This window comes from Callithrix jacchus, chromosome 6 (assembly GCF_049354715.1).
Source record: "Callithrix jacchus isolate 240 chromosome 6, calJac240_pri, whole genome shotgun sequence".
Taxonomy (NCBI): domain Eukaryota; kingdom Metazoa; phylum Chordata; class Mammalia; order Primates; family Cebidae; genus Callithrix; species Callithrix jacchus.
This window is the reverse complement of record NC_133507.1, coordinates 160,144,059-160,171,857: the sequence shown is the minus strand read 5'-3', so window position 1 is coordinate 160,171,857 and position 27,799 is coordinate 160,144,059. Positions and strand designations below refer to the sequence as shown.

Below are 27,799 nucleotides of genomic sequence, written 5' to 3'. Positions count from 1 at the left end.
TGTGTGGTGTGTGTGTGTGGTGTGTGAGGTGGGGGTGTATTATGAGTGGTGTGTGTATGGTGTGTGGGGGATGTGTGGTGTGTGTGTGGTGTGTATATGGTATGTGGTGTGTAGTGTGTATATGGTGTATATGGGATGTGTGGTGTGTGATGTGTGGGGTGTGTATGGTGTGTGTGGTGTCTGTTGTGTGTGGTGTGTTGGTATATTTGGTATGTGTGGTGTGTGGTGTATGTGGTATATGGTGTATGTGGTGTGTGGTGTATGTTTATGTTGTGTGTTGTGTGGTGTTATAGTGTTTGTGGTGTCTGTGGTATTTGGTGTGTGGTATGTATGGTGTGTGTGGGGTGTGTGGTGTGTCTGAGGTGTGTAATGTGGTGTATGCGTGGTGTGTGGGGTGTATGTATGGTGTGTGGTCTGTGTCTAGCGTGTGTGGTGTGGGGTGTGTGTATGGTGTGTAGTCTGTCTGGTGTGTGTGGTGTGTGTGGGGCGTGTGTGGTGTGTGGTGTGTGTTGGGTATGTGTATGGTGTGTGTGCTGTGTGGTGTGTGTGGTGTGTGAGGTTTGTGTATGGTCTATATGTTGTGTATGTGGTGTGGGGTGTGTGTATGGTGTGTGTATATTGAGTGTGTGGTGTGTGTATGGTGTGTGTATGTTGTGAGTGGTGTGGGGGTGTGTGGTGTATAAGGTGTGTGTGTATGGTGTATTTGGTGTGTTTAGTGTGTTGTGGGTGTGTGGTGTGTATGGTGTGCATGGTGTGTGGTGTGTGGGGGGTGTGTATGGTGTGTGTGTATGTTGTGTGTGGTGTGGGGTGTGTGGGGGGTGTGTGGTGTGGGGTGTGTATATGGTGTGTGTGTATGTTGTGTGTGGTGTCTGGTGTATGTGATGTGTGGTGTGGAGGGGTATGTGTCTGTATGTTGGTGGTGTGTGTGGTATGTGGTGTGTGTGGGGTGTGTGATGTGTGCTGTATGTGCATGTGTGTGTGTATGTTGTGTGTGGTGTCTGTGGGGTGCCTATAGTATGTGTGTATGTTGTGTGTGGTGTGTAGTGTGTGGTGTGTGGGGGTATATGGTGTGTATATGTGTGTATATTTTGTGTGGTGTGTGGTGTGTGATGTGTGGGGTTGTGTATGTGTGTGTATGTGTATGTTGTGTGCTGTATGGTGTGTGGTGTATGGTGTGTGTGGTGTGTGGTGTGTTTGGGGTTTGTATTGTGTGTGTGATGTGTGGTGTGTGTGGTGTGTGTGATGTGTGTATGGTATGTATGTTGTGTGTGGTGTGTGTGGGGTGTGGTGTGTAGGGTGTGTGTATGGTGTGTGCGCATGTGTGTGGTGTGTGTGGGGTGTGTTGAGTGTGGTGTGTGGGGTATGTCTATGGTATGTGTGTATGTTGTGTATGGTATGTAGTGTGTGTGGTGTGTGATGTGTGGGATGTGTGTATGTGTGTATGTTTTGTGTGGTGTGTGATGTGTGGGGTTGTGTATGTGTGTGCATGTTGTGTGGTGTATGGTGTGTGATGTGTTTGGGGTGTGTGTGCTGTGTGTGTATATTGCGTGTTGTGTGTGGGTGTGTATGGTGTGTATGTTGTGTGTGGTGTGTGTGGGGTGTGCTGTGTAGGGTGTGTGTATGGTGTGTGTGTATGTTGTGTGGTGTGTGGTGTGTGGGGGTGTGTCTACAGTATGTGTGTATGTTGTGTGGTGTATGGTGTGTGGTGTGTTTGGGGTGTGTATGGTGTGTGTGTATATTGCATGTTGTGTGTGGGTGTGTATGGTATGTTGTGTGTGGTGGGTGTGTATATTGTGTGTGGTGTGTTGTGTGTGGTGTGTGGTGTGTGTGGGGTGTGTGGTGGGTGTGTGGGGCATGTGGTGTGTGATGTGTGCAGTGTGTGTATGTTGTGTGTGGTGTGTGTGGGGCATGTGGTGTGTGATGTGTGCAGTGTGTGTATGTGTGTGTATGTTGTGTGGTGTGTGTGGGGTGTGTGGTATGTGTATGATGTGTGTGGTGTATGTTGTGAGTGGTTGTGCTGTGTGTGGGGTGTGTGGTGTGTGATGTGTGCGGTGCATGTATGTGTGTGTATGTTGTGTGTGGGGTGTGGTGTGTGTGGGGTGTGATGTGTGTGGTGTATGTTGTGTGTGGTGGGGGTGTGGTATGTTTGGGTTGTGTGGTGTGTGATGTATGCAATATGTGTATGTTGTGTGTGGTGTATGTTGTGTGTGGTGTGCATGGAGTGTGTGGTGTGTGATGTGTGAGGTACGTGTATGTTGTGTGTGGTGTATGTTGTGTGTGGTGTGTGGTATGTGTGGGGGGTGTGATGTGTGCAGTGTATGTTGTGAGTGGTTGTGGTGTATATAGTGTGTATGGGGTGTGTGGTGTGTGTGGGGTGTGTGATGTGAGGGAGTATGGGTCTCTGTGGTGTGTGGTGTGTGTGGGGTGTGTGGTGTGTGATGTGTGTGGCATGTGTATGCTGTGTGAGGTGTATGTTGTGAGTGGTTGTGGTGTATGTGGGGTGTGTGGTGTGTGATGTGTGCGGTGCATGTATGTGTGTGTATGTTGTGTGTGGGGTGTGGTGTGTGGGGGGTGTGGTGTGTGATGTGTGTGGTGTGTGGTGTGTGATGTGTGCGGTGAGTGTATGTGTGTGTATGTTGTGTGTGGGGTGTGGTGTGTGGGGGTGTGGTGTGTGATGCGTGCAGTGTATATTGTGTGGTGGGGGATGTGGTGTGTGTGGGGTGTGGTGTGTGGCGGGTGTGTGGTGTGTGATGTGTGTGGTGTATGTTGTGTGTGGTGTGTGATGCGTGCAGTGTATATTGTGTGGTGGGGGATGTGGTGTGTGTGGGGTGTGGTGTGTGTGGGGTGTGTGGTGTGTGATGTGTGCGGTGCATGTATGTGTGTGTATGTTGTGTGGGGGGTGTGGTGTGTGGGGGGTGTGTGGTGTGTGATATGTGTGGTGTATGTTGTGTGTGGTGTGTGATGCGTGCAGTGTATATTGTGTGGTGGGGGATGTGGTGTGTGTGGGGCGTGTGGTGCACGTGTGGACACATACCAGGTTGTTCTGCGTTTTATTTTCTGAGGCCCCTCCACGCTGTGTTCTGCAGCTTGGCTGACATTCCCACCAGCAGTGCCCAGTGGTTCCAGCGTCTCCACATCCTCACCTACATTTATTTGCTTTCTTTTGAGGTGGGGTCTCACTGCGCTGCCCAGGCTGGAGTGCGGCAGTGTGCATAGCTCAGTGTAACCCCGAACTCCTGGGCTCCCGCGATCCTCCTGCCTCTGCCTCTCGAGTAGCTGTGATTCCCGGCGTTGGCCACCACACCCTGCTACTTCTACATTTTTATTTTGTAGAGGCGGCATCTCATTATGTTGCCCAGCTGGCCTCAAACTCTTGGCCCCAGGCGATCCTCCCGCCTCAGCCTCCCGGAGGGCTGGGACTGCAGGCAGGAGTCGGCAGCCCGCCAGGTGTGAGCTGGTGCCTGTCCCGGGTTTGAGGCTGCCCTTCCCTGGTGGGCAGTGATGGCGTCTGTTCACGCGCTGCTTGGTTGTGGACCATCTTTGTGAAATGTCTGCTAAGCCGTTGCCGACTCTTCAGCCGTCCCCTTTTCACTGCCGAGTTGCGGGAGCCCTGCCTCTCTCCTGATGCTACTCTCCTATCAGACCTATGACTTGCGGGTCTTTTCTCCCATTCCACGGGTTGTCTTTTCGTGTGGATTGTGTTCTTCGAGACACCCGAGTTTTTAAGTTCGCCGTAGTCCCTTTCGTCTATTTTTGCGTTCCTTGCCCGTCCCCTGGAAGTTTTATCGTTGGTTTTGAAAGTATGAGACTCCATCTCCGTGGCAGTAAACAAGGTGCAGCAGCCTGTGCCAGCCGTGCTTGTGAAATCCCTTCTTTAAAGGACTCCTCGCCGCACTCGGCCGCACTTCCATTCCGTGCAAACGAGTCCACGTCGCTCACTTCGGAAGCGGCTTCGCAGGCGTCCCTGCCTTTCTCCCCAGCCTCCTCCCTCCCAAGGAAACCACTTACACGGCCAAGCGTTTGCTGCCCGCACGCCTACCCGCACCATGTGCTGCTGCTGCTGGTGCGGATGACGCTGACTCTCACAGCCCGGCTGCTGATGCCAACTGACCCCTCTGAGATGACCTCCCCTCCTCGAGAAAATGTGAAGGAATGCGGGTGATGCCACCCCATCCCTGGACCATCTTGGGAATCGAATGGACACAAACCCCTGCACCGGCCGGGCGCGCGGTGTTCCCTCTAGCCTTGCTGAGCCGTGGGCATGTGTCCCGGCCCTGCCATGCCTGTGGATCAGCCCACTGTGGCACCACAATGCACTACCTGAGGGTGTCAGTCACAGAGGATAGTAGTCACAAAGGCAATGGGTGATCCTGGATAGTCACCAATGTGGAAAACGGCTTGTCCCACAGACACAGTCACAGCCAGGGCTGCTGGTGTCCACTGCAGGAAGCACCTTCTGTCTCTGTCTCGAGAAGGGACACTTGGGTTCCTGCAGTCCCATCGAATGATGGAGGGATGTGGAATGGGAGGAGACCGGGATCCGCCTGACCATGCCCTGACCCACTGAGACGCTCTACCCTGCCCTGACCCAAGTGGGCAGGTTTGGGTTGTTTTTGTTTTCCCAAACCCTGCTCAGCTGTGTCATCTGACAGAAGCTCAGGGTTTACCAGAGCAGGTTGTGGGGCACGGGGCTCCCGGCAGATGGGCAGTTGAGTTTGAGGCCTGGAGCTCACCAGCTCCCTTCCGTGCCCCAGAAAAGGCCCAGGGGCTGGACTAGACGATGTCTAAAGGCTTCTCAGCAGAGCCCCTGGGAGCCACGTGCAGAAAGCCTGACTTCCTGGGCAGGTGCACCCAGGGGGACCCCAGGGCATGGGGCTGATGTCTGAGGGATGCTGCCTTAGTGGGTGGCTTAGGGGGTCAGGGAGGCAATTCCAGAATGCCAGCCACCTTCCTAACCACAGCTTTTCTTGGAACTCCATTATTCTGCGTGCCACATGTTTTCTGAGCCTCACTGCACGCGGGAGGGCGGCCCCTCTCATGCCTTCCGCTGACCACAGTCTGCCCCAATGCCTTCTTCAGCCCACCTGCTCCTTCTGCCTGGTCCCAGGGCCACCTGGCCATCCCCAGCTCTTGACCCACACTCCTCTCCCTCTGGCCATCGAGGGGCACCCCTCGACTCTGGGAAGAGCTTCCCTCCTAGCCCCCTAACTCGCTGTCAGCTGCTTTCTGATGAAGTATGACTGCATTTTCAGTTTCTAGATTCAGGGCACTAAATGCCTAAGGGTTCCAGCCAGCGTCCGCCTGGCATCTAGCCTGCACCTCAGCCACCCCTCTGTGCTCTCAATCTTCCCATGCCTGCTTGCTGACAGCTCCTCCGTGCCAGGTCTGTGCCAAGGGGAAAAGATTCTTTTCCGTTTACTGAAGGGTTCCCAGCCACAGCTCTCTCCACACAGCCTCCTCCTCAGCCCACACCGCCCCAAGAGCCCGCTGTGACCTCTCTATTGTGCCCCTACCCCCAGAGCCACTACAGAAAGCCTGGCGAGAACGGGGTATTTTACTGAGGACTCGTGTGTGTGTGTGTGTGTGTGTGTGTGTGTGTGTGTGTGTTGCAGGCAGGGCATTCTACTCCCCAAAATAGTCTTGCATCCCAGATCAGATGAATCGCTTTCCCCCCGACGTCTCGGGACTAGGTGGTCCTACAGCCTCCCTCTCCCTCTCTCCTTCTCTGCCTCTACCCCTTTTCTTCTGCAGAAGAAATTCAGGGGTTGTGGCCCCTCCCACTTTACAGCCAGCCTCCTTCCCTCCAACTGCTGACTTCGAGAATGGAAAAGGCCCTCGAAAAAGCAGGCTGGCTCCTCTGTCTGGGCAAACACAAGACCCGCAGGCGGCCGAGTGCGTCCCGTTCTGAAGGCAGCGAGGGAATTGTAAATCACAGACGCACAGAAAATGTGCTTTTGCATCAGAACAGGGTAATTTCTTTGGGTACTTGGTGGGGAAACAGAGGGCCCCCCCATGACCCCCACTTGGGCAGGGTACGGGCTGAGCCAGGCATCCGGACACATGACAAGGACAGGGTCCTGAAAGTGCTCCTGGCACGACAGACAGATCGTCACAGCCACCAGGCCACTAAGGGACGTACAAGGCTGTGGGAGTCACCACAAATGCCACCAGGAGGGGTGGCCAGAGGATCCCCAAGAAGGGGGCACTGGAGGCGGTCCTGGCAGGCGTCGGGGAGATTCTAGCTGGAGGAGAGCAGCGCGAAGCCACGGAACATGAAAAAAACGAGCCTTTTTTATTTTCCTGAGGTAGAGTCTTGCTCTGTTGCCCGGGCTGGAGTGCAGTGGCGCAATCTCAGCTCACCGCAACCTCTGCCTCCCGGGTTCAAGCAATTCTCCTGCCTCAGCCTCCTAAGTAGCTGGAATTACAGGTATCTGCTACAATGCCCAGCTAATTTTTGTATTTTTAGTAGAGACAGGGTTTCACCATGTCAGCCAGGCTGGTATTGAACTCCTAACCTCGTGATCCGCCCTCCTTGGCCTCCCAAAGTGCTGGGATTACAGGCATGAGCCACTGCGGCTGGCTGAAGGCACCATGCTTGAAGAACAAGCACTTGGGTTTGCTCACCTCACCCCTGCTCTTCCTGGCAACTGCTGCTGCTGCTTGGTACAGGGTGAAAAGGACAGACACACTCCTGGCCTGGGGAGCTCACCATAGAGGGTGTCCAGGGTTAGAGGCGGCTCACAGGAGAGCAGGCAGAACCCATTTAATGGGGAACCTGGGGCAGTGTCTGGGAGGCGCGGTCATCCCGCTGGCAGCAGGTGAAAGGCGGAAAAGAGCCAACATTCAGTGGGCCTGGGGAATGCCAGACACGGTGTGGGGTGCATCGTCCACACTGCTCCATTAACAGGTTAAGCGATGGAGTTAGGTCAGTGACAGAGAAGGGCGCCTGGGCTAACCACGCAAAGAAGGACCTGAAGAGGGGACAGCAGACCCAGGAGACTGGGCCAGGAAGAAGGGCTGATTGGGCACTGCGTGACAGAATCACTGGAACCGGTTCATCATGGCGAATGGTGCTACCGCCACCCAAGACGACATTGCGGAGACAGCGGGGATTGCTCCCTACCTGCGGAGACCACCTAAATCGTGCATTCGTGATGCCACATATGAAAAGACTTCTGAGCAGTGGTAGTGAGGGTCCTCTGGGTTGGAGAATGTGTCTAATGCCATAGCAGAAAAGCAAGTTCCAAAAGATCCGATGGGGCCGGGCACAGTGGCTCACACCTGGTATCCCAGCAGTCTGGGAGGCTGAGGCAGGTGGATCACGAGGTCAGGAGACTGAGACTAGCCTGGCCAGCACAGTGAAACCCCGTCTCTACTCAAAATGTGTGTGTGTGTGTGTGTGTGTGTACAAAAAATGAGCCAGGCATGGTGGCATGCACCTGTAGTCCCAACTACTCGAGAGGCTGAGGCAGGAGAATCACTTGAACCTGGGAGTTGGAAGTTGCAGTGAGCTGAGATCATGCCACAACACTCCAGCCTGGGTGACAGAGATACTGTCTCAAAAAAAAAAAAAAAAAAAAAAAGAGCAGACAGCACAGCTGGCCCTGGACCTGCAAATTCAAAGACTCACCCTGCAGGCATGAGGCTGGGTCACCCAGGGCCCAGAGACGTCAGGTGGGTGACGTGTGTGGGGCAGGGGTCTGATCTGCCACTTCTAGACCTGGAGGCTCCCATGCCCAGGCTGAAGCTACCGGCGGATGCCCGGCCACATCCAGGCCCCCCTCATTCTCTGAGATACTCCCTGCGGTGTGGGGAGGTCCCAGTGTGCCGTCGTTTGAAGCAGAGAGCCCCAGTCGTAATGACACAACTCAGTAGGATGGAGCTGTACTTGGCCTGGAGGGAAAAATCTCATATTTTAGACAACAGACTGGCTGGGTTCACTTCCTGGCTCTGCCCACTGCTCTGTCTATGCCCTCAGCTGAGCCCCGCAGTGGGTGCATCCTCCCGGTCCCCCCTGCAGGCCTTCTGGATCTCTCTGCTCCTGGGTGGATCTCAGGCCTGACCCAGCCACGCACCCCCGACTCTGGACTTTCCAGGGGCCCTAAGGAGAGGAAAACCTTGAGGACCCCTCACAGGTGCTCAGAGAAGGGGACAGCCCCACGGATGTTTCCCAGGGGCAGGGTGCAAGGCATGGGGTGCAGGCCTGGTGGGTGTCTGTGCCAAGTGGACCCCGGGACAGGGTGGACCCCAGGGCAGTGTCCCCCACAGAGCAAGCTAAGGCCCCCACGCCCTCCCACCCCCCCTACGCCCTGGGATACCAGCCTCTCTGCCCCTGCCCCGCTGGCCTTGGCCAGGCGGGTGGGCTGCCTGGTGCCCTTAGTTCTCCCCTCCCCAGGCTGCCCTGGCCTGGGGGCCGGGTGGGGCGCGCCTTGGAAATGGGAGCCGCCTCCAACCCCGCTCTCTGCTCCAGGCCCGGCCCATTCAAACCTTCCTGCTCTGTTTATTTGCACAGGCAGAAGACAAAACGCCATGGCTGTGAGTCACTCCTGCTCCCAGTCGGCTCTGATTCATGCAGGAGGCCCGCGGAGGGGACCAACCCTGGCCGTTAACCTCCTGGTTTCTTCATGTCTCCACGGCAGTGAGCATGTGTGTCTTCCAGCTGAGTACCAGCCGCCCATCACTGCTCACGGTCGCGTGTTTGGGGCACAATGTGGAGCAGAGAGGACGCCAGAGCACAGCCGGGGAGGTCCCCCCGCCCCGCACCTCCGACCCCTTCCCCTCATGCTGATGGAAACTTACAAATATTTCAGTCATCTCTCTGAAAAGGATTTGCTCATCTGGCAAGGGTGGTCCCAGAATCTGCCAGAAATATGCGTCAAATGTAGCCCAGGGTGCAAAGGAAGAGAGGCTTAACAAAAATTAGATTATGGTGAAGAATCTGAAAGGAAAGGAGGGATTCCATGCCTGGTTGGTCTGCAGCCTCCGGGGCTGTGTGGCATGGTGCTTCCCCCATCAAGACGAGGCTGCTAACAGCAGGGCCACGGTTCTGGAGAAGCTGGCACGCAGGGATGCCCAGGCAGGGGTGGCCACTCTACCCCAGGCTCTCCTCAGTCCCACACATTCGTCATTCATCAGCAAGGCCAGGGGGACACGTGGTTTTCATTTTTGATCTGGTAAAAGGTGAGTAAAACGCCTCTAGTAGCTGAGAAAGGACTTTTTCTAGCTCCGTTGACTGAGTTGGGGGTCAAAGTACCTCTTCTGAATCCGAGTTCAGGGAACAGCCGAGGAGCTCACTGTGGTTTTTTCCCACTTGCTTCCACGAAGCTGAAGTGGTTTACGGTTAAGAACAGATATCCCCAAATACACAGAGAGGAGTGACCAAAAAAAAAAAAAAGGCAGAAGAAATGAGGATGCTGACATCTAAAAGAGCGTGGGGATGAGCTTGGCGTCCCAGCATGAAGTGCCCAGCGGGTAAGGGCCAGCCGGGAGAGCTGGGACCACTCAGCCCTCACTGCAAAGGATGCCGTCAGCTGCACCGGGCAGCCACACTGATACATCCGGATGCAACCTTCCAAATTATCCTAACGTGAAGGCATCCCGTGAAAATGATGGACAGGCGTCTTTAGTGTAGACGGCAGGAGATAGAAAACGAGATTTTTCAGGCCACTCTTTTCTATTCCTTCAGTGAGAGCCTTCGTCGTCACCCCCAGTGGGAGTCCCAGTGAGGACATTCCTAGCGGAAGGCAGCTGTGTCTTCGCGGCACCGCCTTATGATGGGACTGGGGGTAGATGCCGTTTTCTGGAGGGAGGGTGGGTGAGCCTGTGCCCTCCACACTGTCTTTACAAAGCACTGGGCTCCTCTGTATTTGTGTTCTCAAATTGCAGAAGTAATACAGGGCATTTGTAGAAAATCTAGAAATAATTTTTTTTCAAACCCATAGGAAGGAAAGGAAGCTCTTTCATCAAACTTATGGTCCGGAAACATTCATTCTCGCCACTGTCTCAGGACAAACACCCACGCGTGCACGCACACACGCCGGTTCTCCAACCTGAGGTCGTATGGACTGCTCCGTTCCACGTCACGGCCGTCACGCTATTGAACATCCACCGACAACACACACCTGCGGGCTGTATACTGTTCCAGCCTGCGGACAAAGCATGCTTTATCCAATAATGACATTTGAATTTCCCACTAACGTGAATGAAGCTGATGTGAAATGTCTTTGTTGCTAGGCAGCTCTGCCATTAGTCACCTAAGGTAAGTCCTGGGAGTGGAATTGTTCGTGCAAAGGGCATTTCCAGTCCTAGATCTTTTCTTATCTGCCGTCAAAATTCCTTTAGGAAAGTTGTGCAGGTTTTCTTCCCTCGGGCTAGTAGGATGGCCTGGTTCCCCAACCTTCCCCAATACTGGAGATTATACTTATATGTTTTTCCAATGTAATAAAAAATAGTATCTTCCTGTTTTATTCCAAATTCCTTGGATATTGTTGAAGCTCAACGTTGCATGCGTTTACTGGCCAAGTGAATTTCTCCTTTTATGAATTCATATTTTTTACCCATATTTTTCTACTAGGTAATTGTCTTTTTTTAAAGGCCATTTTTTTCTAGTAAGAACATTAATCCATTGCAAAATAAATTGTAAATATTTTCTTCCTGGTTCTTTTAAAATTTTTGATTGTCATAGTTTTTTGGTATATGAAAGTTCAGAATTTTAATTTAGCCAGTTATTCTTTTGCTTTTTTACTTATGATTGCTGGACTTGAAACAGTCAGCTTTAGGAAGCAGACGGTAGGAAGGGCCTGCATCAGCAAACGCCACGAGCTCACTGCGTGTTCACCTCTGTGACCTCTAAAATAGCAGCCTAATGGCCCCGCTGTGATCCGTCCACGGTATGGCTGTGGTGTTCCGTCCACAGTTGTGGTTGACCATCCCTGCTGGCCTGGACCACGGCACCTCAGTGGGAAAAAATTGCAGGAGACCCTTTATCCAAAGGGAGACACACCAAGACCTCCAGTGGATGGGTGAGCCCAAGGATGGCGTGGACCCTGCATGCACTATATGTTTTTTCCATCTGATGACAGAGAGACAGGTGGGACAGAGCAGGACAGCTCAAGATTTCATCAAGATACTCAGAACGATGTGCAAGTTAAAACTTATCAATTGTTTATTTCTAGAATTTTCCATTTAATAACTTCGGATTGTGGTTGACTGTAAACTGAAACTTTGAAAAGCAAGACCATGGATAGGTGGGAGGTCTGAAATGGGGTCCACCAGCAGTCAGGTGGTGGCAAGTGTGATAAAAGGGACGCTGACTCCATGCATGCTCTGACACCAAGTTCTAGCCTTCAGGAACAGTGAGAAGGACTGGGAGGAGGAGCGGAAGGGACAGGGGAGGGACACTGCGCACCAGGAGCCCAAGGGTACGGCCTGGCTCAGGGCATCCAATGGGAGGAGGAGTGGAGGGGACAAGGGAGGGACACTGTACACCGGGAGCCCAAGGGTATGGCCTGGCTCAGGGCATCCAAATGGTGCTTCTGAAAGTCAGTTGGAAAATCGATGATGGAGATACCCTTTCTAGTTACCCTGCGCTCACTGCAATGCTGGCTCCAGGGTCCCCAGACATGAAGAGCATGGGGTGGACATGGTAGAGCCTCCAGTGTGGTTGCCAAGAAGCAGAAGTGGCCAGAAAGGAGAGCAGATTGTCCCCCAGGAAAAGCAAGCGTGCTGTGCTACAAATGTGAATAATGTGCTCATGAATCAAAGCAGCTGGGCTCTATGCCTCGGCAGCTGTGGGAAGAACCCCTGCGGCGGTGACTGATGGGGCCATGAGACCAAGATGTGTCTGGCTTGAGGGTGACCCATGTTACTGTCAAGCCGACTGCACAACTTAACTAAGGAAGCCACCAGGGCCCCAGCGTCCTGTCCTCCCATCTCCATCTGGAGTTTTCTCTCTCTGCAGCTTTTGGGAAATCTCTTTCCCTTTGTCCCTCCCCACTGGTGGCTTTCTCTTTGCTTGGCAATGGGACCGGGAACGGGGGAGCAGCAGCATCACCCCGTGAGTTCTTGTCTGCTTTGGCAACTCTGCCCTGGTGAGATCCTTCAGGATGTGCTCTGTGTTCTCCTGGGCCCTCCGTCTGGATGCTGACAACTCACACAGTCCTGGAGCCCAACACCATCTCTGGGGTTTCTGGAAGTGTCTCAAAATCTGACTGCATAAGGTCACCAAGGTGATGCTGTCTTTAAAAGAAACAGGATGGGGTCATGGCTGAGGGAGCCCTGAGAGCAATCAGCCTCTCAGGTGGTTGGTTTTGACAGTGTCTCAAACACAGGTGGCCGAGGAGCACCCAAAGGGTGCACAGATCAGGGAGAAGAAAAGAAAACAGCAACCGAAGGAGAACAAGCACCCAGCGCTGAACGATCTACTGCCACCCTTCCGGCATCTCCCTGTCTTCTGGGAGCAGCACCTGCACACACAGAGCAGGAATCCCATCAAGGCACCAGCCCCTTGAGGGTCTCTGAGCCCAGAACCAGCCTGAAGTGGTCTTCAGAGTGGCTGGGTGCACCCTGGACTGTGGGCAGCCCGCCGATGGAGGCGAGGGATGTGCACTCACAGGCCATCTCTGTGCATCTTCCCGTCAGGTCCCAGGCACTCCCACTACAGATGTGGCAAATGCTCCCAGCTCTCAGCTAGGGGCTGACTGCAAGCCTTGGCATTAATCCTCTCTGGCTCCAGCCCCCAGAGTGAACTCAGTCTACCATGGAGAGGCTTTGAGAGGTATAATCGACATGTCACAAAAAGAGAGGGCAGTCAAAAGAAACAGCGTGCCAGCAGAACCGTTTGACTCGTGTGTGCGTGTGTGTGTGTGCGTGTGCACACGTGTGTGAGTAAACATATTAAGAACTAGATGTCAAAAGGAAAATGTTCCTAGGCACAACTAGAATAGTCAGAGAAGCACCGATGCAGAAGGATGAACTAGATAACATCTCTGAAAAGCCAGGGAAGGGTGAACACTTAGCCATGCACCCCTCCTCCCCCAAATGAGTGCCTCAGTTGCCAGAGCTGTGCATAGTGGGGGAAGTAGGATTTTTTTTTTTTTTTTGGTGATGGTAGTAAGATACATATAAAATTTATCATTTGAACTTTTAAAGTATAGTAGAATTAAGTGCATTCGCCTTCTGTGAAAGCATCACCACTATCTAGTTCCAGAACGTTCTGTACTATTCCAAACAGAAATTCCATACCTGTTCAGCACTCAACCCCCACAGCCCTCCCATGAGTCCGGAGAAGCCTCCAGTCTCCTTTCTGTATGTAGGATTTGCTTATTTTGGACATTTCATATAAATGAAATCCCAAATATCACGATATATAGTCATCTGGCTTCTTGAGCTTAGCATAATGTTTTCAAGGTGCATCCATGCTGTAGCACGTATCATACTTCACTTTTCTTTCAGACAGAGTCTCACTCTTGTTGCCCAGGCTGGAGTGCAACGGTGAGGTCTCGGCTCACCGCAACCTCTGCCTCCCAGGTTCAAGTGATTCTCCTGCCTCAGCTTCCCGAGTAGCTGGGAATACAGGCACTGGCCACCACACCCGGCTAATTTTGTAACTTTAGTAGAGATGGGGTTTCACCATGTTGGCCAGGCTGGTCTCGAACTCCTGATCTCAGGTGATCTGACCCCCACCCCGGCCTCCCGAAGTGCTGGGATTACAGGCGTGAGCCACTGCGCCTGACCTCATTTGTTTTTATGACTGAATTAGATTCCTTTGACTCTTGTGAATAATATTGCTATGAATATTCATGTATAATTTTTTGTCTGAACACCTGTTCTAAACGTTTTGGGGTATACACCTAACAGTGGGATTACCGGGTCCTCCTGGCTCTTAGAATCCTGGTAGCCAGAGGGCTGTCAGAAACTTAGTCCATTACTTCACAGATGGGGAAACTGAGGCACAGAGAGGCCACAACTTGCCTAGGACCATATGGGAACTTGCGAGGCGGTGAGCAGAAAAGTGCTCCCATGCCTTGCTTAACTTCAGTCAAGTCTCATTCTTGACTGTGGACACCCCAGAGACTACAATGGGTTCTGCCCAAGAGATTCACTTGGGGAGCGAGCCTGCGTCTCACAGTCAGTAGGCTTTGGTTTCTGGCTAATTACAATTTCCCAAATTAGAAAAATACCACGTCAAAAGTTTGCTAAAGGGAAGAGTCGCATATGATTTATTCCAGAAACAGTGACTTAAATTCATTGCAAAATCTGTTGTGGAGAGTCACACTGATCACGCAGAGTCACAAGCATTTGAAAGTTCTCAGAATTGGTTAATTATGGTTTCCCATCGCGATGAACCAAGTACGAGACAGCCCTGTGGGTGCGCCCGGGGAGTCAGAAATGCACCAGCTTCACTTTCTGTCTCCTCACTCTCCCTTTTCCTCTTTCTGCTCAGAAAAAGTAAAATTATGTAATTAACATTGAACAATATTTGCAACTTTCAGGAAATGATACAACACAGACGGATTGTCCAAGTGATGAAGTCTTGCTCTGTCGCCCAGGCTGGAGTGCAGTGGCAGGATCTCGGCTCACTGCAACCTCTGCCTCCAGGGTTCAAGAGATTCTCCTGCCTCAGCCTCCTGAGTAGCTGGGATTACAGCCATGCGCCACCACACCTGGCTCATTTTTGCATTTTTAATAGAGACAGGGTTTCACCATGTTGGCCAGGCTGGTTTCAAACTCCTGACCTTAGGTGATCTGCAGGCCTCTACCTCCCAAAGTGCTGGGATTACAGGTGTAAGCCACTGCGCCCAGCCTCAACGTAATGTTGTATCGCTGTTCAAAGAGCTCTGACACTCAAGCAGAAGGATGCTTTACGAGATAGACGAGATGGTCGTTTGGCTTCTCTCCGCGAAGACACGGCTGGTTCTGCTTCCTCTGCGAACCTCGGCGGCAGCCTGGCGTGATCCTCTCCTGGAAGCCGTCTGTAGATGAGCCGGGCCTTTTAAAGTGGTACCTGACTGCACGGCTGGATCTATCGCTATTAAATCCAGGGGGAGGAAATCAATGCTGAGTTGCCACTTCCTTTCCTTAACCTTGGCAAACACTGAGCTGTGCTGGGCTCACGCTCAGACATTCATCAGCATGACCTGATGGGTGACTTGAGCCTCATCAAAGAGCTTCAAGGCCCACCCGGCCTCGGGGACCAAGGGAAGGGCCAGGGTGCTGGAGCGGCTGCCTGCAAGAGCAGCGTCCTTCCTCTTGCTCCCTCCTCTGTCACAGGAGGGCCCTCCGGTCAGGCAGGGGCACCACACCCAGAGTGTCCCTCGCCTGAACAGCTCCAGGCCAACCCAAGCCCCCTCCAGCGGTCCCTGACCCCACGCACAGCAGCTGGCCCCTGACCACCTTCCTCGGGGGACCTCCGCTTTCTCTGGCATCTGAAGCACCTGCGATTGTCACAGGCCCCTGAGAGGCAGAGCCTCCTCTGGGGCTTCTTTGATGCACTTTGCTGAGCTGTATTGATGCCGCAGAGCAAACAGGAGGCAAAGCACCTGAGGTTCTTTTCCAGTCACTGTGTCTGGGACAGTCTCCCTCTATTGAGGCAGTGTGGAGGGCCTGCTGGATTTTTACGGTGATATTTTTCTGGGAATGGCAGGAAGGGTGCTTCTTTGGAAAAACCACTGTCTTCTGGGTCTCTGAGGGACATTGAGGAAGAGGTGCTGGGTCTCCCTCGGCCGGCAGCAGAGAGAGGCACACGGCCCCAACACAAACCTGGTGATAAATACAGAATGGACCCGTTCTTAGGGGACACGAATCCCCTCCACGGTCCTGATCCCTCAAGAAATTCTTTCTGTATCACTTGGCCTATTCACATCCTAATCTTGTCTTTTACTTTGTCCTTCATGAGAAAACAACCTTTTCCATTTATAAATGATAAATGATAGATTAATGTTCACAGAGTTGCTGGGGACGCACATGGAGACTGTGTTGTTCCACACTGAGATTACATGACATTGTTCCCTTGTGAACTGAAGCAAAGCAAGCAGCCACACTGAGGTGAACAGCGAGGTGAGGAACTGTGCTCATCATTTGCTTATTGTTTAATTAGAAGAAAATCTCTATTCTCAAAAAAAAAATTGCCTGAAAGAAAGTTTTGGAATTAGCAATAATTTAACATCCAGTAAAATGCCCTTCAGTGAATTCTACCCTTCCAATGCTGCCTGCTCGCATGGGACACATGGACTCCTCCTGTTAACAGGTCCTCAAGATAAGCCCTCTCCCAGCCCTACCTCGAGGACCATAAAATGCCAGTCCTGGATGCACCCCCTCTGCCACAGCCACCGCTCGGCTCCCAGGGAGTTTGGGGATCATTGAAACAGGTCATTCTGCATGAGAGAAATCAACGAAAACAGAGCACCTTGGGATTCTTAGGGTACAGATATCTGATTAGGGCACTCCTGTTCTAGTATCAGTGAAATAGTACATTTAGAAAATAGCAACCCAAGCCCACGAAGGAGAGAAAATTGCCAAGCACACACCAAGGTGGGCGCTGAGCACACGTCTACAGCCGCACGAGGCTTCCAGAGCCCCCAGACGCACTCCGCTTAGAGGGTCCTCTGTCATTCTGTATTTGCCCTCCACGAGTGACTGAGCTGTCACAGGACCTGGTGGTGAGCTTTGTCACTTTTTTATACAGTGGAAGCTCGCAGGGACTTCAGTTAATCATTTTTTAAAAGACACTGTTTTGGCTAAAGAATGTATAAGAGCGTGGGCTGGGTTGGGGGAAGCAGTAGGAGGGACTTGCTGGAGAAGAAATACTCACCAGACAGAAAAAAATAACGTGAAATGATCACGTTTCTCTCTTAGCTTCCCAGCTACACTTGCAGATGATCATGAAACAGAAAAGCAGACGGCAGGGCACGCTCCTAAGATGTCAACTACTCGGAAACCAGGATCTCTGTAGTATACAGCTGGGGATTGTTTGATTTCAGGAAAATTAATCCTCAATGAAGATGCTGTTCCCCAGTCAGCTCCAGAGATGTGAACAGAGACGTCTGGCTGCCTGATACGAGAAGAAGACTATGCCTTCACCTCCTCCTTTCCCTCTACTTCCAGTCTGCAGCATTTTAGTCATTTCCCAAGGAAATGATAACGGCCTTTTTCTGTTATTTATCAAGACAAAACAATCTCCTTAGACTGAGATTTAAAGTTCACACAAACTTTCCGGAAGGGCCTCAGCCGGTATAGGTTTTGCCAAGCCTGCAGGCTAGCTCACGCCTGCGCACTCTTCTGTGCAGTTAGAAGCCAGGGTCGTGGAAATGAAGAGGTAAGAGGTCCTGGGAGTCAACGCAGGCAGCCAGCTTGCGGCTCCGAGCCCTCTGTGCACCGGTCACAGGAACCACTCAGAGCCGAGATGAGGGAAAGACAACGGTGCTTCTAGATCTCATGATGAAAAGAACACGCTGGCTGCTTGCATTTTCACATACGGAATGCGAATTCAAAGGAGAACAGACAAAGCCGCGTGGCAGCAGAGCCCGCGATTGCACAGGACTGGCCTGTGCTTTCTTTTAGGGGGTCGTTCTACTCCAGGCTGCCCATGGAGCCCCACCTCGGAAGCAGGCCTGAATCCCTCAGCCCTTCAGGGGCGTCTACTTGGGAGACTTAACAGAAACGCTACGGTGGCATTTTGACTGTATAGCAACAGAAAACCAGTAGTAACGATAGAGGTTTCAACATGTTTTTCTCCACGGGGAAGACAGCAACAGGCTCTGTCACCCTCCCCTCTCACAGCAAGAGGCTAAAAAGCGGCCCTCGCCTCGCCTGGGGAGGAGCCGCTCTGCCTGGCGCGGGAACGGTTCTGCTGTGACCACACCACAAACCTCAGCCACAGGGTGGGGTGCGATGTTTGGTCAAGGTGGAAGGTCAATCAAAACCCAGGGCTTTGCCCAAATCTTTTCTGTCAGTCACACACCAGAGCTGCACACCCAGAAACACAGAGGTGAACTGCCCATCAAATCAGACCGTGAGAAACAGGAACCTAATGCCAGACCACAGAACGAAATCTCCCTCGCATTTCCCCCCAGAAGATGCTGATGGATATTCTCTTAAAGGCAGAATGCGAACTAAAAAGACAGGAGTATTTTCCAGGATCACAGAATTTTATAACTGAAAGCTCTTTGAGTTCAGCCCTGTCTTTCATTTCAGTGAAGGGGAAATCCTGAACTAAAGAAAGATGTGTCCAGTTTTAAAGGCATCTCTCTCAGGATCTGAGAAGTCAAATTACAGTTTTACATGAGGCTTCGACAGAAGCTGGGTCATCTGCGTCTTTCCCTGGCCGAATAACAGAGGAAAACAATATTATGATGGAAACTGCTCAGTGAGTGGCAGCCCTGGCCGACACTGCCGTCGGCTCACACAGTCACGCTCCCTCATCCTCACGATCACAGGGTCGCCCTATGCTTCTAAACACTGCAGTGTGGATGAAATCGCCCAGATATCTGAAGCATGTCCCATACAGTTAGGGTTCAAAATGACTCTATTTTGAACTAAACACTAAAAAACTTCCCTCATGTTGGAATCAAGTTACGCGCTGGCTTTTCCAATTTCGGATCCAAGTCTGCTTTTGAAGCGACAACCATTAATCATCACAGAAGAGAATCCCCCTGTGCCTCAGTTTACAGCAACTTAAAACTGACCTTCTTAACGCTACAGCTCTCACTTGGAAATCAGCATTCAGGTAAGGTGGAGTTTAATATCACTAAACTCATTCAAAGGTTTTCTACCAAACAAAAACACAAAATATGTTTCTAAAACAATTATTAATTTAAAATAACTATAACTGGGCTTAGGGTTTGAGCTCGTGTGTGTGTGTGTGTGTGTGTGTGTCTCCTCTGCTATGTCCTCTCCCTCTCACTGCGTATGGCTCCAAATACTAAAACTTCAATCTCTGTGCTTCTTGGTGAATAATTTTTATAAGTCGCTGGCTTTAGAATTCTGTGTGTATGCTTAAAGAAAATTAATATAGAATTAGTATCTTAAAAAGCAACTGTGACACCGGGAACTGGCTTAAGGTAGATATTTCCCAGAATTTCTTTGTAAAATATTTCATTTATTAGTATCAGAATAAATGTATTGCTATTATAATTGGTATTTCTCCTTTCACATTTCTGGAATACAACTCTTTATTTAAGACCTATAAGGAACCACTTCTAATGAGTTACATACTGGAAATACATTGAGATTCCTCAAATACCATCAGAAAAAAAAAGTGTGGAGTTTTGCCCAAGTCATATTTTTAGTTTATTACTCTGAGATAAAGCTTAGTAGTAATTTCATAGATTATTTGCTTATCTAAATATAGAGATTTACTATTTTGTGGACTATCTTTTTTATTTTAATTTTGAGATAATCGGCGATTCACATGAAGTCGCAAGAAATATTATACAGATTCTCATATCTTCATCCTTTCTCCAGTGATGACGTCTTGCAAAAACAGTACAATTATCATAACCAGTGAACGTGCCAATATCGGCCCCAGACCTTATTCAGATTCCACCAGTTTTACATGCACTCGTGCTTGCGTGTGTGTGTGCACGCGTGTGCGTGTATGTGTGCGTGCGCGTGTGCGTTTAGCGCTATGCAGTTTTGTCCCATGTAGACTCGGGTGACCATGTGGAATATCTTTTAATCAGTTTCTGTTTTTAGTGCTTCATCCTGGCTTTCCTTTGAAAACATCCATGTCCGTATCTATCAGCTTCTGCTTCTCCTTTACGGCTTTCCATTCCTTGGCTACGGTAACTTACCCATCTCTCCTTTGGATTGTATTGCCTCATTTGTGAACGCTCTGCTCCAGAGAGCTCTGTATTTGGTTTGCCTTATGCAGCACATTTACCCTTTCCCAGGAAAAGACACAAACATACACAGACATTCCAGCATGCATTCACAGGGCTCTTAAAGACACCAGTGAGAACAGATTAATATAAATACTAAGCTTAAGAGCTGTCATAAAAGTTCAGCCTTTAAAATTGGCTTATTAAAATATTTGTTTTTTTTAAGCCCAGATTTAAACTAAAGTTATGAGTTATAGTGCTCCGCTCAGAAAGAGTTTACTTTATGTGTGTGGGTTTTTTTCTTTAATTTTTTTTTGGCCAGGCAAAAGGAATCCAGCATCTGTGCCGTCTACCCAGTAGAGAGTAAAGCAAGCATGATGGAAACATGGTTCAGCTCAAGATCTGTCTGAAAATATGAGTTTCAGAAAACGTCGCTGAAGAATTCTATCTCAAATGACCCCAAACGGCCGCTGAAGTCCGAGGAAGCGCCTCTCCAGCAAGACAAGGAGCAAGACTTCCCTGACACAGGAAGGACCGCTGGTATTGAAGGGGACAAGACGCACATTGACAGGTCAAATCCCTACATCAGATCTTATTGATGGGTATTTTGTAACAAAACGTTGCTTATACTCCAGGGAGCTCCACCTTTCATTCTGTTTCTTCTAAGCAATCAGAAGCTCCACTGGAATTCTGCATTTCTGTTCTTCACTAAGAACAGACTTTTTAGTATCCAGAATACAGCAGTTAACACCTTTGAGAAGCACATTTTCAGGAGGGAGGAAAAGGCTAATGTATATTAGAGAGTGAAGGGGTCATGCAATTTCTTCAAAGTAGCTGAAATTTTCAGAAAAAAAAATTGTGGTGTAAGGTAACCTGTTGAAAATCTTTCTGCACACTTTGCAGAAGTTAGAGAAGTCTTCTTTAACCACACAGCAGGGAGCAAGATGAAGGTCTGGTAAGTAATGGTCGCCTTCCCCCACCCTCCAAGCCAGGTGGCCCAGACCCTGCTCCGAAGGCTCAGGCAATCCCTGACAATACTAAAAACTCCTTTTGAGATTTTTCCATCAGATGAATCCAACTGACTGGCCAAAGACACCTGATTTATTGTCTAATTGTGCTTTTGAATACCAGGCCAAAGAAGAAAGGCAGGATGGTTATCAGCACCAGCCGCACGCCACCATCTCTTACATTTCTCTTCGCATCAAAGGACAATTTAGGCTTTGTGCGCTGTTGTTGTTAGTCTAGACACGGTTTTCTTATACATATACACGAAAACATCCCGCATCAACATTAAAATCACATACAATTTGCTGAAATGTCTAGAGATTTTTGGCTGATGCATATAGTAAATGCTTCTTAGAAATGCTGCAGATAAATAGCAAATACTGTTCAGCGACATTTTCAGGAAGTCGCCCCAGTTACAACTGTATTGATGCTTATAGGGAATAATGAGTTAAAAACAAAAAGAATGACAAGATGTTTGTCTAACATGCCTGACAAGTAAAACCAACGTGTGTCCTGAATCATTTGGGTATAAAAAAATGTCCGTGTTTCTCTTCTGTTCTTTTAGAGTATCTGTTTAAAGAAACTAACTAGTCTGAACTACTCACTTACAGTCCAGTACGTAAAAATAAAAATAAACAGGCTCGGTATAGATCATCGGCTCTCCCACTAACTGTGTAATTATCGATTACATTTTGAAGGGCTTTTTTTCAAACAAGTTCTTAGCACTGTTTTTACTTATTACATGTATTGCATTTTATTTTTCTACAATCTTTAATGGTTACCTATGACTGATTCTCTAAGTATTGAGGAGCGCACGTATTTTTAAATGAATTTTTAACGTTTCTGCTAACCTCTAGCAGCATTATATCTACTAGTATCTGTTTTCAGTAATTTTCTGGAGGGCGGTCTTCATGATCATTCCAGTGACATTTTCCTTAAACAAGCCTCAATGTGTGTGTTTTTAAAAAGATGACATTCCTCATCTGTTTGTTCTTATTTCAGATGTGCTGTAAACCATGAATGAGGTAAAGCATAAATGGAAATAACTAATGGAAGCTCATTATTTAGGCAGCAAAAACCAGAATTAATGTATTACCCCACTGTAGCATTTAGTACTCAAGCCAATCCAAACTTTCCTAGAGAAATATGTGATTGAGACACTTTCCATCTGTTTTTGACAAAGACAGGAGAAGATTCCCACAAGTTATTTTCTATTGAAAATCCTTTTTTTAAAACTATAAAATTATCACTATCTCAGGAGGCTCTTTCGTCGAAAGGATTTTCAGATACACCGAAATAAAAGCTTTAAAAAAGAAAAATAAAACCCACCTGCGCTAGATCAGCTTTTCGTGACCTCAGCAACAACATTCGCAGGTATTATAGAACCACATAAAAAAGAAATAGATATGTTTGGGAGAAAAGGCGGCCGGGTGCTCTTGATTAATCTAAATTCCTTCTGTGCGAAGTAGAGACTTTTACAAAAACATCGCAAGATGTGCGAGGAACTACAACATACTAAGGAGGAAGGATTTTTAACGCGCCCCCCACAAAAAGAACCCTGTGCCCCTCCACTGCCCTGGATGGAGGGGGGGAGAGGGGCTAGCCTGCTCACAGAGCCTCGGAGAAAGGGCGGCGCCTCTGTGGCTCAAGCTTGTCTGAAGGGACTTGGAAGGTGTCTGGTGAAAAGGAACCGATGCAGGACGCCCTAATCGCTCTTCCAGAGGAAACCAGAGCTCCGAGTGCTCCTGGCAGCTGTGTCCCAGGAGCCTTCTCCTCGCGCAGGGCCCGGCGCGCACCGCCTCCCTGTCCCCTAGATCTGTTTCCCACCCTGGACCCCTCGCTAACCCCTGCGGGGCCAGGACGCAGCACCGGCGGGGCCCCTCCCAGGCACTCCAGGGTCAAGGCTGGGACCCGGGGTCTCCCAGTTCCGAGGTCGGCTCCACCTGCCTGCCGACCGCCTTGGGCTCTGCGCGGCTGCGTCCAACCCCCCGCCCCGCTCCCCACCCCCGGCCTCTGAGCTTCGGGCTCTGCGCCCTCCGCCCAGAGTCCTCCCGCACTCCCTGTCCCGTGGCTGCTCTGGCCCCGAAGCGCTGGGCAGTTTCCTCCCCTTCTCCCTAGGCAAACCGTGGAGCCTCAGGCCCGCGCCTCCACGCCCACAGGGTCGGCCAGGGCGCCGACTGCCGGGACCACAGGCGCGAGCAGCTGGGGAGATCTGAGTGTCCACCGGACGAACGCGCTCAGCCCCTGTCCGGGAAGAGAGCGAAGCCATTTGCCCCGCACAACCCGGCTCGGGCAGCTTCGCGAGCGGCCTGCGCTAAGGCGACTCAAAGGGCAGCGGGTCCCCATCTCCAGGTCCCCGGCCGGCCCCAGGAGGTTTTTCTGATGCCCACTCCTTCCACCGCCAACCACGGACACCCATACACCACCGAGAATGGAAAATGCGGCCGTCTAAGTGCCTTCGGGCCTTGCCGGGGGAGTCTGCGGTCCGACGGTTCGTTTCCCAACTGACACCCTCGCTTGTGCAAAGGCCCTCGGGGGTGTCCCTGGGACTGGGAGCGTCCCGCCCGCCCTCCGTCCTTCTCTAGGAGAAAAGCGCACCGCAGCCACGCCGCCGCGGCCCGCGGGGCCTCCCCAAGGAGACACGCGCAGCCCCCAGCCCGTGCGCCCCTGCCGCCCCCCCTTCGCCCTTTGCAACGGAGGGCGCCCGTCGCGCGCGCAGCACCTACCCTGGCGCGCCGGTCCGGAGGTGGGTGGCGCGGCGCTAGTGGGAGGCAGACATGGACCACGCGCCCTCCATGCGCCACACGGAGAAGGCGTAGCTGAGGCGCTCGTGGGCCACGTAGCTGCAGCTGGTCATCTTATTGTCCATCTCGTCGCTCTGCAGGACCTGGTAGAGGAAGTCTATGTACCTGGCGGCCAGCTTGAGCGTCTGGATCTTGCTCAGCTTGTCAGAGGGCAGAGTGGGGATGATCTTGCGCAGCGCCGCGAAGGCCTCGTTGAGCGATTGGGTGCGCTGACGCTCGCGCACGTTGGCCAGGATGCGCTGGCTCTGCAGCTCCTCGAAGGACTGCGCGCTGGGGCTGCCCTTCTTGCCGCGCTTGCCGGGGGTCGGGCTGCCATCTTCGCTCGACTTCTTGCTGTAGCGCCGCTTCCGGCCGAAGCGCTTGGGCTGCCGCTCGAGCTCCTCCTCGCTGGTGCCCAGGCTGTCCACAGGGGACACGGGCGAGCTGGAGCCCTCCTCCATGGCGCCCGCCCGGCGCGCGTGGGGCTGGGGGCGCCGGGGCGCCGAGCGCGCGCCGCTGGCCAAGCCCGCGGTCGCTGAGCACACGCTCTCGGAGTTGCTGGAAAGGCTCTGGTTTCAAGGCCGGCTTGTGCAAAACCGAGGTCTCCGGGAGAGGAAGTTATTCTAACTTTTTTGGAAACTCTAGCCGGGCTGGGTTGCTAAATAGTTGTCAGGAGCGAGGGCGGCGCGCTGATTGGCCGCGGTGGCGGGGGGCAGGACAAGCTCTGGGGCCTTCGCCGGCCGCCCCCGCCCCCCGGCGCGGCACTTTCAGTTTTGCCTCCCTCTTCGGCCCCGGCCGCTGAGGGCATCCCGGGGGCCGGGTCCTCGCCCGCCGCCCGTTCCCCCACCCCGAGCGCGGGCCACTCTCCGGCCGCCCCAGCCTAGGCCTGGCCAAGCCTGGCTTTATCTGCGCCTTAGCGTGGAGATCGGCCCCCAGTTGGCCTTGGCGGCGGGGTCTCTCTCTGGGCGCGAGGGGCACGAGAGGCGCGAGGGGCTCGAGAGGCGCGAGGGGCTCGAGAGGCGAGTCCAGCCCCAGATGCGCTCCCCGAAGATGAGGACGCAGCCGGGAGCCTCCTAAACCTGTGTGGGTCTTGGCCGCCCCGGGCGCGCGGCGAGTCTGCACCGCGGGCCGCACGCTCAGGCCTGAGGTCTGGAGAGCTGCGCGGGCAGCTGTCTCTGTGCCCTGACCGCCAACGTGAGGACAGTCGGGGACGCCTGGAGACTCCCGTGCCCACAGACGTGCCGCCGAGATCCGCAGAGATGCCACCCCTCGGGCCAGCGTGCCTGTCGGGGACCGTTTCTCAGCCGGGCTTGCTGGGGAGCCCCGGCCCGACGCCCTTCCCGAACCTTCCTTCTAACTGTCTTAAAACAACGCCACAGCGAGCCTCTGCGGGAGCGCCCGGTGCCCGGCGCGCCCGCCTGCCTGGCCCTGCCCGGGGTGCTAGGCGTGGGTTGGGGCGCCTACCGGCCGCCCCAGCCTCAGTGCTCCGCCTTCGCTGCGCGGGTCAGCAGAGGACGGAGAGCGCTCGGGGAGCTGCACGAGGCTGCCCCGGCCCGGCCTCCGCTGCGCTGGGCGCCCGCGGGCAGCTCCGAGCAGGAGGACGCAGTGTGGCTGGAGTGTGGGGCCCGGCCTCGGCGAGCGACACCACCGACCCCGGCCCCGAGCCATCTGGACGCCGAGCGCGAGCGCGTTTGAAGTGGTTTGGGGGCTCTTTGTTTGCCAGGCCGCGCTGGCTCTGGGCCTGGAGGTGGTTTACGGCTTTGATGCCTTTGAACCTATTCCCAGGTGACCCGGGCTCAATTAGGCCCGGGCCTAAGCCGGCTGTCAGGCAAGCTGCGTGATCAAGGGCGGGCTGGGCCCTCTTAGTGGAGTTGAACCCGAGGCCGGAAAGCGATCGGTCTCTGCTGCTTCTCCAGCCAGCCAGGCGTGCCACGAGGTGGGGCCCGCGGGCCGCGACCACCGCCTTGGGAAACCAGAGGAGGACGGCAGAAAGCCGGCCCTTCGCGCCCCTGTCCGGGGGCCCTGGCTCTGGCCGTTCTAGGGGCCGTTTTCCCAACAGTCCGTCAAGGAAGGTAGAACGCCTAGGAGCGGGCCCTCGCAGGCACGTGACTCCGTGTCTGCGCCCCAGACCCGCGGCCCCACAGTCCGATGACTAAAGGTTCTACAGAGCCACCGCACCCAGCCCCACCCGGCCTGACCGCCCTCCTTCCTCGGCGCTGGGAAGGCCCCTGGCTCCTCCAGCGCAGCAAAATAGCTTTCCTGATCCCTTTCTTTATAATTCTCAAATAAAAATTTAAGGAAAGAGAGAGAAGCCAGGCCCCCCAGCTGTCCTGACCCTGCTGGGGTGCGACCCCTCCTGGGACTTCACTGATGAAAAGGGCCTGTTTTTCCAGAACTGGCCTTTCCCTGGCTTCTTTGCTCAGTGACAGCAGCGATCTGCCGCTCTTTTACCAACCCTGTGTGGGGCTAAGGACCCAGATGGCCACATCTCCCCCTTCCCAGATGGGGAGGGCTTTTACTACTAGTAGAGGAGCTGCCTGGTAGCCTGTTTCGCCCCCGCAGTCTCTCTGTCTCTCTGCCTCTCTGCCTCTTTGCCTGTCTCTCTGTCTCTCTGTCTGCTGCATGCTCCTGTGTCATTCTCTGGCTCTGTCGGTGTGTCTCTTTCTGTCTCTCTCCAGCAGAGAGAGTTCAGAGTTTAATTTGAAAGAAAAACAGCTCCGCTTTGGTCCTGAACAGCAGAGGACTCAGTACAGTCCTGAGGACCAGAGGACCAGAGGCCCCAGGGACGCTTTGGAAGGGGAGTGCAAGCTGGATTGCAGGCTCCTCTGCCTGGAGAGATGGGCATGGTGGATTTCACCTGAGACGCCCAGCCGCCCTGGGGCTGTCAGAACCAACAGCCCAGTTCAATAGTATGGACACGCTTTCTTCACCGCATATCTTTTCTATTTTAAAACACTTTAACAATGAATTAAAGCGTTGGAGTCTGTGATACTGATGGCTGCTGGAGAAAACCTTTGTTAACAGAATTCGGAGTCTCTGTCCTGTTGTACTGTCAGTCCCTCGGAGTCATTACCTGGGCAGTGACCGACTTCATAAATAGGAGAAAATGAGGCACAGTGACATTTAGCAGCGTTTCCAACGTCACCTGCAAGTTAGCCGGGTAACTGACAGCATTTCTCTCTTTTGAGGAGGGGGATTTGCTGAATTAAACCCGAAATGAAAATGTCATCAATTTAGGAAATAATAGATGATTGATTCAGTTTGAGTTTTTTCTTGTAAAAATTAAGTCAGTGATGAGGCTAGTAAAGCCAGTGTATTAATACCCTAAGTAACACAAGGTATCTCTGTGTGAGTATTCATTGCAGGACCGCACAGGCTCCCTGGACTTGAGTTAAATATCACACAACAAAGATTCACGGAAGTAAATATGCAGTTCTTGGGGTACTTATTCATTACTGAGTATGGAAAATCCTGTCAGGGCTTCCTTTCACATATGTAAAAAAGTGCTTTGTTGCATGCGACTTTGTTTAAAAAAAAAAAAGACATGGTGTTCTGAAAGATTCTTCTATTGCACGTTTTCCTTAGGGCAGCAAGTACGAGAAGGTGATGTGTTTTCACAGCAAATTGGATGACTATTATTTTGGCTTTAATCTTGCTGCAGTAGAAAGACACTACTGGGATTGTTACCTGGGGACAGTCTTCAAGAATAGGGGCGGGCGCGGTGGCTCACACCTATAATCCCCCAGAACTTGGGAGGCCAAGGAGGGAGTATCACCTGAGGTTGGGAGGTTGAGACCATCCTGGCCAACATGGTGAAAGCCCATCTCTACTGAAAATACAAAAATTAGCTGAGCATGGTGATGCGTGCATATAATCCCAGCTACTTGGGAGGCTGAGGCAGGAGAATCTCTTGAATCCAGGAAGCAGAGGTTGCAGTGAGCCACTGCACTCCAGCCTGAGCAGCAGAGCAAGACTGTGTCTAAAAAGAAGAATAGAGGCTGGGCACGGTGGCTCACGCCTGAGGCTGGTGGATCATGAGGTCAGGAGTTCAAGACCAGCCTGGCCAACATGGTGAAACATCGTCTCTATTAAAAATACAAAAGAGCTTAGCTGGGCATGGTGGCACATGCCTGTAATCCCGGCTACTCATGAGGCTGGGGCAGGAGAATTGCTTGAACCAGGACCCAGGAGGCG

General features: G+C 52.2%; 2 protein-coding genes across 3 annotated transcripts in view; one reads left to right on the top strand and one right to left on the bottom strand.

The window, feature by feature from the left end:
* Positions 1 to 24,239, bottom strand: part of TWIST2 (twist family bHLH transcription factor 2) — a 70,852-nt gene extending 46,613 nt beyond the window's left edge. Inside the window, exons 1-2 of one of the 2 annotated variants that reach the window (XM_054258095.2) lie at positions 23,549 to 24,239; positions 8,318 to 15,759 (exon numbers count right to left, since the gene is read on the bottom strand). In XM_054258095.2, coding sequence (XP_054114070.1) covers positions 23,584 to 24,066 — 483 coding nt within the window. In that variant the 5' untranslated portion in view covers positions 24,067 to 24,239 and the 3' untranslated portion in view covers positions 8,318 to 15,759; positions 23,549 to 23,583. Of the gene's footprint in view, positions 1 to 8,317; positions 15,760 to 23,548 lie in introns of those variants that run through there. The other variant, XM_054258094.2, reaches the window with a different exon arrangement.
* On the top strand, positions 24,065 to 26,933 carry LOC100384983 (uncharacterized). The gene is given in 10 exon segments (XM_078375646.1): positions 24,065 to 24,206; positions 24,542 to 24,688; positions 24,753 to 24,877; positions 24,879 to 24,933; positions 24,936 to 25,074; positions 25,076 to 25,155; positions 25,158 to 25,204; positions 25,206 to 25,354; positions 25,356 to 25,423; positions 25,426 to 26,933. Coding segments are annotated over 10 exon segments (1,173 nt in total). The 3' UTR covers positions 25,647 to 26,933.
* Positions 26,934 to 27,799: the final 866 nt, after the last annotated feature.